This window comes from Rattus norvegicus, chromosome 8 (genome assembly GCF_021556685.1).
Source record: "Rattus norvegicus strain SHRSP/BbbUtx chromosome 8, alternate assembly SHRSP_T2T, whole genome shotgun sequence".
Lineage (NCBI taxonomy): Eukaryota > Metazoa > Chordata > Mammalia > Rodentia > Muridae > Rattus > Rattus norvegicus.
The window spans coordinates 124,564,666-124,578,746 of record NC_141541.1 but is presented as its reverse complement, the minus strand read 5'-3'; the positions used below and the strand labels follow the sequence as shown (position 1 = coordinate 124,578,746).

At 45.7% G+C, this 14,081-nt stretch overlaps 1 protein-coding gene across 1 annotated transcript in view; it reads left to right on the top strand.

The window, feature by feature from the left end:
* The window catches only part of Rbms3 (RNA binding motif, single stranded interacting protein 3), a 688,236-nt gene that overhangs the window by 138,210 nt on the left and 535,945 nt on the right, over positions 1 to 14,081 (top strand). Inside the window, 1 exon segment of the mRNA NM_001401889.1 lies at positions 11,415 to 11,572. Coding sequence (NP_001388818.1) covers positions 11,415 to 11,572 — 158 coding nt within the window.

The window sequence follows — 14,081 nt, the reverse complement described above, 5'->3', positions numbered from 1 at the left end:
CCTAAATTTGGTTAGTGCTGAGGCTTGAACCCAGGACCTCCTGCATGCTAGCCAAGCCCTTCACCAGTGAGCTACGTCCTTACTTCCTTTTTAACGGCATTTTATTTTTAGATGGTCTCACTGAGTTAGCCATACCAGCTTTCAGCCTATTCTTTCACCTAAGTGACCTTGAACTTGTGACCTTCCTGCCTCAGTCGCCAGTGCCATAAGGCTGCACAAACCAGGCCCTGCCTGCTGTCACACTTTTGATATGTGTCCTAATATTGTCTCCTGTATGAAATTTTGTTATGTTTTATGGCCCAAATTTCCTAGATTTAGGGCTTTGAAAGCTTACTTTCTCTTCACGTTTAATTTTGCTGCATCATTAAAAGATGAATAAATAGGTTAATAAAACGACGACGGAACTATTTTATGTCACGGAGTTTAGGTTGTTGTTTATGGACCTGCAGACTTGCTCTGTTAGCTCACTGTAAGGAGTTCTTCTTGGGGTTTCAGCTCTAAGGAAGCCTAGGAAAATGGCATTCTATGCGGATGCCGGGATTCGCTGTTCCTATAAAGCACTTCATGTATTTTGAAAATGTAGAATGGTCAGGAGGTAAAGAGACAGATGACAATTCTGTACCAACAGTTCCTGTCAGTCTCCTTCTGACTCCTTCCCTTTGCCCCTCCCTCCCTCTCTTCCCTCTTCCCTACCTCCCTTCCATTCTCCCTCCTTTCCTCCCTCTGTCTCTCTCTTCTTTCCTCCCTCCTTCCCTCCCACCCTCCCTCCCTCTCTGTTTCCTTCTCCCCATTCCTCTTCCTTCTTTAATTTAACAAACCAACTTGTTTTTATAACTCATTAGCCACCAGTAAGCAGATCAACAATATGAGATTTTAATAAGAAGATTGACTGATTGAGCAAAGAAATGGTTCCCTATTTCGTGATGTTCTTGATGGAGGGGGGAAATTTGAAAGAGTTAATTTAGTAGTAATAAAGTGTTGCCTCAGCCTGTCTTTGTCAACTACATTTATCAGTCTCTGTTCTTTTTATGTGGGAGGGCAAACTCCATACAGCTAGGATTAATGGTTAGCATTGCTGCCATTTTTTATGTCAGGGGAATGTTGAAAGTATTTGACTTTAAAGAAAAGACGAGGTCTTAAAACACAGTTACTTAACATTGTTTAAAAAGGATTTCTAAATATTTAAAACCTTTAAATAATTTCTCTTCCCCAGCTATGTTATTAGAAGAGAGGGAGAGAGAGAGAGAGAGAGAGAGAGAGAGAGAGAGAGAGACAGAGAGAGACAGAGAGACAGAGAGAGAGAGAGAGAGAGAGAGTGTGTGTGTGTGTGTGTGTGTGTGTGTGTGTGTGTGTGTGTGTGTTTATGTACGGATGACTATGGAGGTCAGAAGAGGGCACAAACCTCCTGGATATCCTGGAGCTTGAACTAAAGATAGTTGTGAACTGCCAATCGTGAGTGCTGAGAACTGTCCCTGGGTCCTCTGCAAGAGCCGTATGGGTTCCCTAACCACCGAGCCATCTGTCTAGTCCTTGTCATTTGAGAATTTTCAATCAAGGTGAAGAATACTTACTTGTTACAAACAAATCAAACACGTATTATTCTTTCCATACATTGAATTTTACTTGCAGAATTCATTCTGTCTCAACAGCTCATGCCAATCTCCTGCAAGTCTTTTCCAGTGGCATCCACTCTGGTCAGGAATCATGTCAGCTGCTGTATTTTAGACCGGCTTCCAGAATGTCCCTTGAACTAATAGCAGAGACTCCATTCAGAGATGTGGTTACTGTCAATATTCCTAGTGAGTGTTCTTGGTCTGACACACACACATACACACACACACACACACACACACACACACACACACACACAGAGTCCTCTTGCAGTTAACATTGTAATCTGTGCAGTCATGGCTCATTTTTCCATAAGCACCAATCACGGTCGCCATTAGAGCTGTGAGCTGTTGGGATAGAGTGGTAAGCTTCTATTTAGTGCTGGTCTCAATGCAGGGCCATGGCCCCTTCAGCTCAGGCTATAGCCCCACAAAATTTGAAGCGGGTGCTAATTTTATTAGTTTTTCCTTGAAGAAATCAGGAGCTCGTCAGCTGAGAGGAGCGAGTTGGGCAAAGACTAGGTGCCCTTGGTGTTTGGAGGGTTGGCAATGTTTATAAGAGCCTGCTGGTGTGCTACAGAGCAGCTCATCTCCCTAGCTTATAAATGTTTTCCTGAAATTTGTCGAGCGGTCCTTGAACTGCACAATAACTAGTTTACTTGTGTTTTCAAGTACCGTGAATTTTAAAATGTCATTTAATATCCAGACCTCTGAACAGAAAGAACCTAATGACTGTTGATGGGGCCTGTTTATCAACAGAAAAGAATGCCATGCACTTACGCAATCTGCCAAGGTCTTAAAAACCAATACGTAAGCCAGACTGACTCTCATCCTAACAGAAGTGTGATTAAAAAAACAACTCAGTGGTGATTTGTGAATACCTTGGAGCTAATTAGCCATTCCATGAGACGTGATTGTCTCGTTACCGCTCCATGACCAGATTCTGGTTCTTGATCAAAACGGAAAAGCTGGGCTCTGATGGCTTCATCCAAGGCTTTAAAAATTAACTAGCTCTTCAGCACGCTCTGCGAGGTAGATGACATCACCTGAAAAACCAGAGACCACGTGTAAGGATCTCCCCCATGAGGATGATATGGATGATAAAATTTTATCATATATATATATGTATATACCTGTGTGCCTGTGTATAACATATATGTAATTTGAAAATATTTTGCACTACATTTTGTATATCATAATATGTAAAATATAAATAAGATTACATAATTTATACATATTCCACATCTCTTATATATTTTAGGTTGACAATATCCCAATGAAGTAAGTGAGCATAGTCCCCCCTCTTCTTAGGACACAGGTTGGCGTCCCTAGTTAGTGGGGGGGCTGGTAGAGGCTCAGCAGGCTCCGTAGAGTTCTTAAGCATCAGGTTCCTATAGACTGTTGACCGAAGTCATTACCTGGACCAGCGGACAGGGGATGCTCACACGATTACCTTTTGTGAGCGTTTCCTTCTTTATTGCTCATTTCCATATCTGTACTGTGGGGAGGAAGGAGCTCCCGCCTTCCACCAAACTCTATTATCACCGGCATAATGGAGACCATTGTTTTCAGTCATCCTATTCCAGACAGTGGAGAGGCAATTGCCTGGCCTGAAATCGGAAAAAGCCGTAATGTGCCTGGTTCCTGAAACCATGGCTGAAATTGTGTGGCTGGCCTGAGACACCCATTTAGCTGCATTCATCATGACTTGCACACACTGGATTCACGCCGTCACCCTCATTTGAGGCTCTCACAGATGCACTCATGTCCAACACCCCTCTGATCCTGCTGGTTCCCTCGGGTTGTGTCCGGACTCATGACCGATGCTGCCCCTCCTATCCTGTCCATTATCTTAAGTTGTGTCAGCCCTCGGAGCTCCATGCAAAGAGGTATGCAGAAGCAGAATTATATGGAAATTACCTCCGTCTAGGGGAGGAATCCAACAGTTACCACAACATTCTACCTTGAGCAATGGACTTCTTGCGCATGCCAGTTAAATAATGTACGGTTTATGACAGGAATGTGGTCCGTCTTCATTTTTGGAGTATAAATATGTTGGCATGTCAATCCCACGGGAGACGTTATCCCTTGAGTGGATAAAAGACTACAAATTCTATTGTGCTGGAGATGGATAAAAACGAACTGAGTAGACCATCCGCAGAACAGACTGCTGTGTGCAGGAGTCCTTGGCTTCTCCAAACCACCAGACCAACTGCCGCCGGGCTCTGCCAGCGACCAGATGCCGGCAGGAGAGCTGACTGCAGCTTGGCACCAGAACCCCGGGACTCCAAGCCAAGGGGAATTGCATGCAAAAAAATATTTAACATTCTCTTTGCAAGAGATTTATGTTTTCAATCCAGCGGGAGAAGTATGTTTCAGACTCAGTCTGACACAGATGAAATGTTCTCTGACGTCTCGGCTTTGGAGTGTGGAGGCGTGGGGGAAGTCAGGAGCCCCACATGTACTTAAGAAGCTGACATTGGGGTTGGAGTGGGCTTCTCCTCCCCCTTCCCCTCCCCCACCATGAAGTAAGTTAGTTAGATTGGGTTAATTAATATCATTATTCTGTGAAGAAGTTGTTTTGATATTTCAAGGGCAGGGGTTGTGTTAGCTTAACGTTCTGGTTTGCCGCTCTTATTCAGCGTGCCTCTGGCAATCTTGGAAGACATTTTTGATTGTTAATAGCTTTGTGTGGAGGAGGAGGATCTGTCTGGCTTCTCAATGGAGAGGAGAGATGCTATTGGATCTCAGACAATGCACAGGGCAGTGCACACAACAAAGCAATGTCCTTCCTACAACGTCCAGGGTGGCAGAGTTGAGGTACCTTCAATTAAAATGTCACAACCTCCTGCTGCTAAGTATTCAAGAAATGGAATGACATTATCTAAAAGAAGGTTTTGTTTTCCCTCTCACTACTTTCTTGACTCTCTTGGTGGGCAGGCAGCATTTATTAGACGGCGTCCATTACTTTCTGCGAGACAGGAATGCCTCGCAGTCAGCTTTCGTGTTCACCCAAACCATAGCAAGGAAGCTTCCAGCAATCCTGCTCACAGACCCGGGCATCTCACAAGAGTGTGAGAGGACCTGAGGTGGGTGCTACAGTTGAGGCACATGGACCAAGCTCACTAAGCGAGCCAGCATCTGAGAGCGAACCCCCCTCCTCCACTCGCCCCCAAACCTCCCACTCCCAGCCAGTTCATCTTCTTGTTAAACAACCGAATGCAAACAGTTGAACTCACTTGCTTGACATCACATGAAGAACTCATCCCTGGTTTGGATGGTGACATCCCCTTTAGAAATTAAAGGTCAAGGTGACTTCATTTATATTCTGAGGGGAGGGTTGGTTCTGCTTCCCTTGGCTGTTAGCCACCCTCCGCACCACCACTGCTCACACGTGCCTGCATCAGCACCCACACCTGTCCTGTCCCGCTTGGCTGACTTCCTGGAAGAACCTTCCTTTCTTGGGGTCCATGCATCATGAAGAGTTGAAGTTTAACCCCGCCTGTAGGGCTTCTGATTTCAGGCTCCTTAGGATCAAACCTGGGTCCCTACTGTGTGACCTTGAAGAGGTCATTCTTTCTCCACTGCCTCTTTTGGCCTTTGCAAAATGAGGGGAACACTGTTTATCTCACTAGGCTCGTGGTGCTGGTGGGTTACATAGCAAATGCTCAGCCGCCATACAAAAAAAGTTACCTCTAAATACCTTCACTGCCATTTTAAGTGTCTTCTTCCTATAACTGTATCAAATCCTTTAAAGAAGAAACTGGTAGGGATATTCTAGTTGGCAGTCCCAGTGTGTGGTTAGCCTCTCTTCAGTGACCCCCCTGATGACTCTCTTACCAGGGTCACTATGCATAAACACCAAAGAAAAGCCTGTGGATTTGTGAACGCACCAGAAGTCCCCTCTCTTCTTAAAGCCGTCACCCAAAGCCTGCACATTCAAACATCTACTTCTACTGCTTCTAACCGTGCTGACTCTGCAAATTCATCCCTTGTCACAGCACAGCGATCAACGGCTCAGTAACCACAGACCATAAGTCCTCCGTACCCCTAAATATGATTTATAGACTGCGGCCTTGAACAATATAGCAAAGTCAATTTTATCTGAAGGAAAATATTATTTTACTAACATTTTAAAAATCCCCTTCTTGGTGGCTCAGGATGATTTAAATCTAATCAATGATAAAATTCCAAATCCAGCAGGAGACAAAGAATGAAGGATAAAGTGTACTAGCCACTTTAATCAGAAAAATGGTTCCTGGATACACTGACACTGGGGGTTATTGACATTCCTGCCACTCTCTCCTCCCTCCCTCCTCCCTCCCTCCTCCCTCCTCCCCTTCCTTCCTCCCTTATTTCTTTCCTTCCTCCCTTTTTCTGAGGACCCCGTGGTTTTACTAGCTGGGTTCCGGCAGCCAGAGGATACCAAATTGCTCTTGGTTTCCACAAATGAATTCACGTAGGCTGTGCATTTACCAGACATTCTGGGAACCCTCCTTCACCTTGATGTTGGTAAAGGAATGCTATTTTGAAAGGGGGTGGAGAGGAAGGAATTTAGAACTTTTGAACACAAAGAACAATTTGCAATTCTTGTGGCTATTTAAATCATGGGGTATCCCTGAAAGAATAATAAACCCTTTGAGACTAGGAAGGGTTTACTAATTAAGTGGTAACGTCTACAGATCTGCTGGTTCCACCATAGAGCGACTCCTCTTTCGGCAGAACTTCCAGAAATTTTAAGCAGGAAGTTGGCATTTCATGGGTTTTTTCCAGAACCCTCACATTCATTTATAAGAAACAAATACATATCTGTCCGATGAGAGGATTCGATTGGTAAAGGGCTTGTCACATAAGCATGGGAATCTGAGTTCGGATTTCTAGAACCCACAGAAAATGTTGACTATGGCGGCCTGTGCCTGAGACCTCAGCGCGTAGAGCTAAGGAGAACAAGGAGATGCCTGAAGCTCATTGGCGAACCAACTTACCTGATAGTGAGAGCTTCTAGTTCAGGTTCAGTTAGAGATCTTGTGTCGAGGTGGGAGACAGTTAAGGAAGACACTGAAGACAGACCTTTAGGTTACACACACATGCATGCACACCAGTGTGCATGTGTGTCCACAATGACAAGTACACTCACCACACACTCAGACACACAGATACCCGTGAGAACACACACACACGCGCGCACACACACACACACACACACACACACACACACACACACACAATTAACTCTTGTCTTCATTTCTATGCATACAACTTCCCTCTCCCCTTCTCAACATCGTTTTGCCTTAGCCCTTTTTATTCCACTGGGTACTCTGGCCTTGTTGAAGGACACATTGATCGTTGTAGGCATGATGCAATTTGCTAAATGGTGTTCTACTTACGGAAATGCCTGCAAAGAGCCCTGAGGGAACAAAAGAATTAACTAAACACGTATTGATCATGTCATATCTGCTGCTTTTCTTATTTGACCAGTCCAGGACTGTCTGGTATCTCTCGTTCTGTGAAACAGGGAGCTGGGGGACATTCTTTAGGTTCCGTGGTGGTTTTAAGTAAGCAAGGATAGGAACTGCTTTAAACAAAGTCTCATTTTTAGAGAAACCCTAGCACAGTGTAGAACTTAAGGAATTTGGAGGGAGGGGCCTTGAGAGTGGTGGCCAAGCGCTTTGAAATCAGTCCTGCCTGGGAATTATTAGACAATGTAGCACTGAATAAGACCGAAAAAAAAAGAGTCAATGTGGTCTGACCTACGGTGAGCTAGAGACCTGGACACCACTCTAGTAAGCGCCAAAAGCACCTACTATGAGCAGTGCTTATACAAGAGGAAAAGTTCATGTGCCCAGGAGTGTCCAAGGATGGCTACAGCATAATCAAGCTGACGTTTTCTATGTTTTAAAAACGTTCAAGTCTTATGCACATATTAAATTCTGAAAGGCAAGAGATAAAGTTCACTGAATGCAAACACTCAAAGCAGACTCCCGTGTGCGCCTACATAAAAGTATGGATGGGGGAGGGGCAGGGAAGTCCACATTAACAATGTTGATCTTGCACTTGCAGTAGGCAGAGCTAGAGAAATAGAACCAGGTCCATTCTGGGAGATGATAGCTCTGACCTCTGTTCCTCAGCTTCCTTGCTCTCTCTCTTCCTGCCCACCGGTCTCTTCCTCTCTTTGTTCCTCATTCTTTCATTTGAGTCACTCTGGGCTTGCACGGGACAATCCTGTCATCTCCTTTGGGTGTCTCTGATCTATCCAGTGACTCACAGGCCTGTGTAAGGGTGCAGGAGAGGAGGGTGAGCAGACAGAGCACCTGAAGACCGAATGCAATGCCAGACGGCACACACACGGGCCAGGAGAAGGACCGGGAATTTAGAGGGTTGGGCGGCTGTGTTCTGACATTTGGGCGGAGGGAAGAGATAAACTCAACACCAAGACCTTCGGTGGGGGGCGGTGTCCAGGCTTGGAAAATGATGACTCTGCAAAAACCCAGGGGCTCGTGATGGGGAGTTTCATGTGTGGGGAGCTGGGGAAGGGTATGGAAACCAGTACAGTGAGATGCCCATTGAGGTCCTGAATCTTAAGGAGCATTCCCATAGAGCGACTTGTAAATATGAACCAGGGCCAATCCGAGACCTTACTAGGTGAAAAGCGGATGCGATAGCAGGAAACAAGGCTGAATCCCGTGAACGCATCCCTCTGTCTCCGTAACCAGCATCCCGTTTATTCCTCTCATTTGCATATTATTTGCATAAGATAAAGCCTAAAGATTTATAACCGCCTTCTGTTTATCGCATACAGGCTAGGGAGATTCAAGATGGGGTAGACTTTAAGGAACTAAGCCCAACACGTCGATACGAACCAAGTTGTGAATGCCAGGAAGGAAAATGGCTTCCAGGTGCTCCATTTGAAAAGAGAATCATCAGTAAGAGGCAATGGGGCGGGGTCAGGAGCGGAAATGGAGGAAGGGAGCTTCCCAGGGTGAAGGAGTCTGGTCCAGGAAGCAACTGGAGGGAGGAAGAGAAGCAAGTGGGACTTTAGGATCAACTTGGTGAAGGGTACGCTTGGCCTCAGCACAGTGGGAGTCCCTGCATCCCTCCATGATGTATTCTAGATGTTCCCAAGGCCGAGGTCAGTTCTAATTATTGGATGTCCTCTGCTTCCACGGGCCGCAGGCCTGTCCACTTAGCGGTGTCAGTTTCGGTGTTTTGTTTTGTCTAGAACGAGATCACAACAGCATACGGTATAGCTTGTCATCGCTGCCTCCCATCATACCATCAAGGTAGCCCTTCCAGTTCTTCCTCGACTCAGCTGTTGAGCAGCCGGGTGACCTCTGTATTAGGGGCTTTCCCCGTTGCTTTGACACAAAGAAAAGCGACTTGAGGAAGGGAGGGCTTCCTTCTGCCCACAGTACAAGACTGCAGTATAGTCCACTGTGGGGAAGGGCCTGATGCCAGGAGCTGGAGACCGCTGGTCACATCGCGTCTATGGTCAGGAAGAAAAGACGGCTCCTGGGCTTCAGCTCACGGTCTCCGTCTCCATTTGATTCTATCCTGAGTTCCACATTCAGGTTGGGCTTCTCACCTCAGTTAACCCAGTTTAGATATCCCCCCAAATACTCGGGGGATACTTATCTCCCAGGTCAGTATAGATCCCACCGACTTGGCAGTCAATGTCAGCTACCACATTGGCTTGAATAAATTCATTTCTGCTACTGAGCCCCAAGCTTCCTACTTGACTCCCTCGTTGTAATCACTCAGCCTCTAGGAAAGAGCCCAGCTAAGTTTTTCAGTAGAATAGTTTAAAAGACACGTAATGACTTTTATTGATCTGCATTGTCTGTGTCTGTGAGAGTTAATGACACAATGTGTGTGCAGTTGCCAATAGGATCTAGAAGAGGGCATCGGTCCCCTCGGAGCAAGTTACGGGCAATTGTCACTCTCAAACCTGAGTGTTAGAAACTGGGCCTGGGCCCCTGCAAAGGCAAGGGACATTCTGCACTTCCGAGCTCTTTCTCTATGATCCCTTCCTCAAACCCCATCCACTGTCTTGAAGAATATGCTCACCCCTGCTTTTGCTTGACATTCTGGATTCCAAGTGAAAAACTTGGCCTTCTTAGAACACGGTCAGCAGTGATGGTCTAGCCGCAAACCACATCAACAAATGACTTCGTCAGTGGCTCTTGCGAGCTGCTCACTTAGAGCAGCCATATCTGTGTCAGCTCACTAAGGTCTCTAACAGACCCTGAGACCATAATCTTGTTCATGTTAACGAGACTGCTGTTCTCTAGAGGGGTTGCGTCACCATCTAATGGTCACCCAGCCGATAAGAGAGGCAGCAGGAACCCGACCCAGGCATTCTGTGGAATTAGAGATCTGAAGATGGTCTGCACGAAGAACGGCGAAATAAAATAAGTGATATGTTTACCAATTTTGATCTGTAGAAGTGTAATTACCTTTATGTCACATATCCCAACCTTTGTGAGGCAATTTTATTATGTGAAATTTGACGTAAAATGTTTTGACTGATTAAAGTAGTGGAGAAGCCCGAAAGGAAGGGAAGCCCCAGCGTGCTCAGGGCACATCAGGCAGCACCTGTAGTAGAGGTTTTAGCTCTCAAATGCCAAGAACAGCTGTCGTTAGAGTCTGGTGGACAAAGGCCACTCGATAATAAACCTCCCACAGTCAACGGGACACTTGTAATGCATGAATCCTCCTGTTCAGGGTCCCAGTCTCTAGGGTCGGATATTTCAAATCGGTTACGATCTTTTGAATCATGTCGTGATGGGACACAGCCTAAGAGTGGGAAAAGGAGCCGAGACAGATATATTTCCTCCCTCACTTGCTCACACACTCATTTATAGAGCCAGGATGGTTCTGCACACCTAGAATCATGCTCTACCACAGGGGGATGAAGGTAGCAGATAGACGTTTCTTTGGAGAAAAGGAGAGAATCAGAGAATAGGGACGATAAAGCTGTTTCACTGTTAGGCCATCTTCATGCAACAGGGAAGAGGTGGCAATGCTAATCTAGAAGCATAAGGAGAACCAGTCTGGTGAGGGACAAAATCAAGGCTGAGGGTGTCTGCCAAGAGTGCCTGCTAGTTCATTGTCTGCCAGGCGTGGTTGTGCTGATCCAATGTTGGGCCAGAGGAGGGAAAAGCAAGTGATGAGTGATAATGTTCTCAGAACAGTATGGAACATGGTATTGGTGTGTGTGCGTGTGTGTGCGTGTGTGTGCATGTGTGTGCATGTACGTGTGAGTGTGTATTTTGTGCCTGTGTGTGGTGTGTGTGTGCACGCACACTCGAGCGCTTGTGCATGTGTGTGTGCATGAATGTGTGCATGTGTGTGTGCATGTGTGCATGTGTGTGTACATGTATGTGTTAATGTATATTGTGTGCCTGTGTGTGATGTGTGGTGTGTGTGCATGCGCACACTTGCACATGCATGCGTGTGTGCACAAATGTGTGCACGTGTGTGTGTGCATGAATGTGTTCATGTGTGTGTGCACGAATGTGTTCATGTGTGCATGTGTATGTATACATGTGTGTATGCATGTATATGTGTGTGCCTGTGTGTGTGCACAAATGTGTGCATGTGTATGTATGTGCCTGTGTGTGTTGTGTATAAGCATGAATATGTACATGTGTGCATGTGTGTGTGTGTGCATGCATGTATGTGTGTGTGTTAAAGAGGATGAGTGGCTTGACTTGCACTACCTTTAGTGAATGCTGCTGGCCTGTATATAGGCCCTGGCTTCTGTTTGTCCAGTAACAGTCTGTTCTGTTTTCCTTCTGTTTGCAGCAGTCCTATGCACCAGCTCCCCACCCCATGGCTCCTCCCAGCCCTAGCACAAACAGCAGCAGCAACAGCAGCGGGGAACAGTTGAGTAAGACAAACCTATACATTCGAGGACTTCCACCAGGCACCACTGACCAGGACCTCATCAAGCTATGTCAACCGTAAGTGTCCTGGGGTTCCCTGGGCCTGTTCTGATGTACACATCACCTGTGGGGACACCCCATGGGCTGATGTACCCAATGCAGACTCAATGAGGAAGCCTCTTCTACATAGGTGGGGGGTGGGGACTTGCTCCAGCTTTCTTCAGGGAGTGGGGTTTGGTGTGTGGCTGTGTGGGTGTGTTTCTTGAACAGAGGGCTTGGGAACTGCAGCCAAGTCATGCATATTGACCTGGAAGTCAGAGGGTGACAATAGAGACTTGTTCTTCACTGCTGAAGCTGGAGACGGGTTGGTGATGGATGACTATGGTCATGGAAGGAGCCGCATTAGGGAATGGTGTCAATGATGCAGGTGATTGCAGGATGCCGTCCTGCCTGGGCACCAGAACTTTTCTAACCATACTTGGTAAACACAGGTTTAACCAGGACCTGATCATTGGTCCTTTAATTCCCCTTGAAGTAGCTATTCCCAATCCTCATCACTACTTCCCATCCAAGCCAAGAACCCTCTAATGGAATCCTTCTATATTGCCCAAGATAGATAGAAATCATTGAGTCTTACTCTAAAAATGTTTTCATTAATTCCTTATCTATAAACTTATTATCACTGCCATGTCTTTGCAAGTATGTTAACACAGCATGGTTTTCCCCAACAAATAAACTCTAACAAATTGTGAACTAAGGATCCCAGGCTGGTGTTTTTAGATTTCCCTCCTATTATTTTCAAAATATCATCGATACAGATGTCTGTGATCAGATTGTCCCACGATAATTTGAAATTTGGGAGACGCTACTACTCGGTTGCTTCCTTTCTCCCTTGTAGCCTGGTTGCTATTTATTTTGTGAGTTTTCCAACCTCTAAGCTATGAGAAGGGGAAACGCAACAGGCAGTATTTATTTGCTTTTGTTATGAATCGAAAAGTTGAGAGTTCCTATCTAGACAACAGATAATGGCGGACAGACATAAACGGACATCCAAAAAGTCATAGCCAGATGATCAGCTAGCAAAACAATAGGTGGGGATGGATAAACACACTCTGTTGCTACGTCTGTGTGATCGTGCAAGACATAGTATGGAATTGTTGAGGGAACATGCTTACTTCGAAGACATCGACTTTAGTCTTCTAATGTTAGAACTGCTATGACAAAGGCATATGGACATCTGTTAATTTTTATTTTACAAAAGATACAGGGGTTGGGAATCAGAAGGCAAATAGCTTGTTAGAAAGATCTGCACTATTTAGGAGAGTAAAGTCTTAAAAAAATACCAAAGTTGTTGGTTTTATGACTAGGTTTGTAGGTAAATTGTGTTTTCATTGGCTCATACTCGAGCCATATTCATATGGCACATTTTCTGGGTATTTTGTAGAGACTTTTTTCTAGTTGTTCTGTGCCATCCACGGAGTTCTGAGTCTGAGCGACTCTGCTCCACTGGGCCTGGAGAGGATATCAAGAGGCAAGCATTTCTCGCAGGCTCTCTCCTGTGGCAGATGCTTGTGAACTCTTCTCTCGTGGACACATGAGGACCACTGGCTGCTCTGGTCCGAAGCTTCTCTGTGTGATGAGGACAAGCAGGGGTGGCCACTCAGACATCCTCAGCCCTGGTGTGGTCATTCGTTTTCTCTTCAGGAAGATAGAAGTGAAGACGGGGACTGTGGTTCGTTTAGTCAGTAAAGTGCTTTGCTTTGTACGTGTGAAGACCTAAGTTTCCCTGACCTCCAACCCATGTAAAAGACCAGGAGTGGTGGTACACACTTGTAATCCAGTACTAGGTAGATGAAAACAAGAGGATCCCCTGGGTCAGCCGGCTTAGCCTACCTGGCAGGCTCTAGAATGATACCCGAGCTTAACTTTCTGGCCTCTACACGGATACATACATACATACATACATACATACATACATACAGGTGTGAACATGCACCCTACAACATACATACATTCCTGCATGCATGCACACATATGAACATTTACATATACACCCCATCACACCCCTGTCACTCAATCACAGGAAAGTGAGTGGAGATTTTTTTCTGTAGATTTCTCTTTGTACTGTTTGAGATGTGCTGAAATTGCCTCTGAAGAAGGCATCAGAACGCGCTCGTTTTTCAATATTCTAGACTTCTGGGAGAACTTTGCTGCAGACTTGGTGGCTTGGACTCAGCCATGTTTGGGAATGTGTGTATCATGGGAACTGGCAAAGTACATACATCAGAGCTTTCTGGAACTTTTCTTTTACTGAAGAGCTAGTTCATGGACATGCCACTGTGGCCAGAGCAGAGCACAGATCTCTCTGTCAACTGACATCTCTGTCAAGCATTGCCGGTTATTTTAGAAATGGAGAGTATTACCTAAGGCCTGCGTTGGCTGGGAAGACGTGGCGGTCAGGCATGTACAGGAGCATAGAAGTCTTGCTGATGTTTCTATGTATATTTGAGAAGTTGCAAGGATGTTGCAGAAGCAGGAAGTAATGGTAGGCCTTGTGCACGAATAGTTGCCAGTTAACAAGACTTAG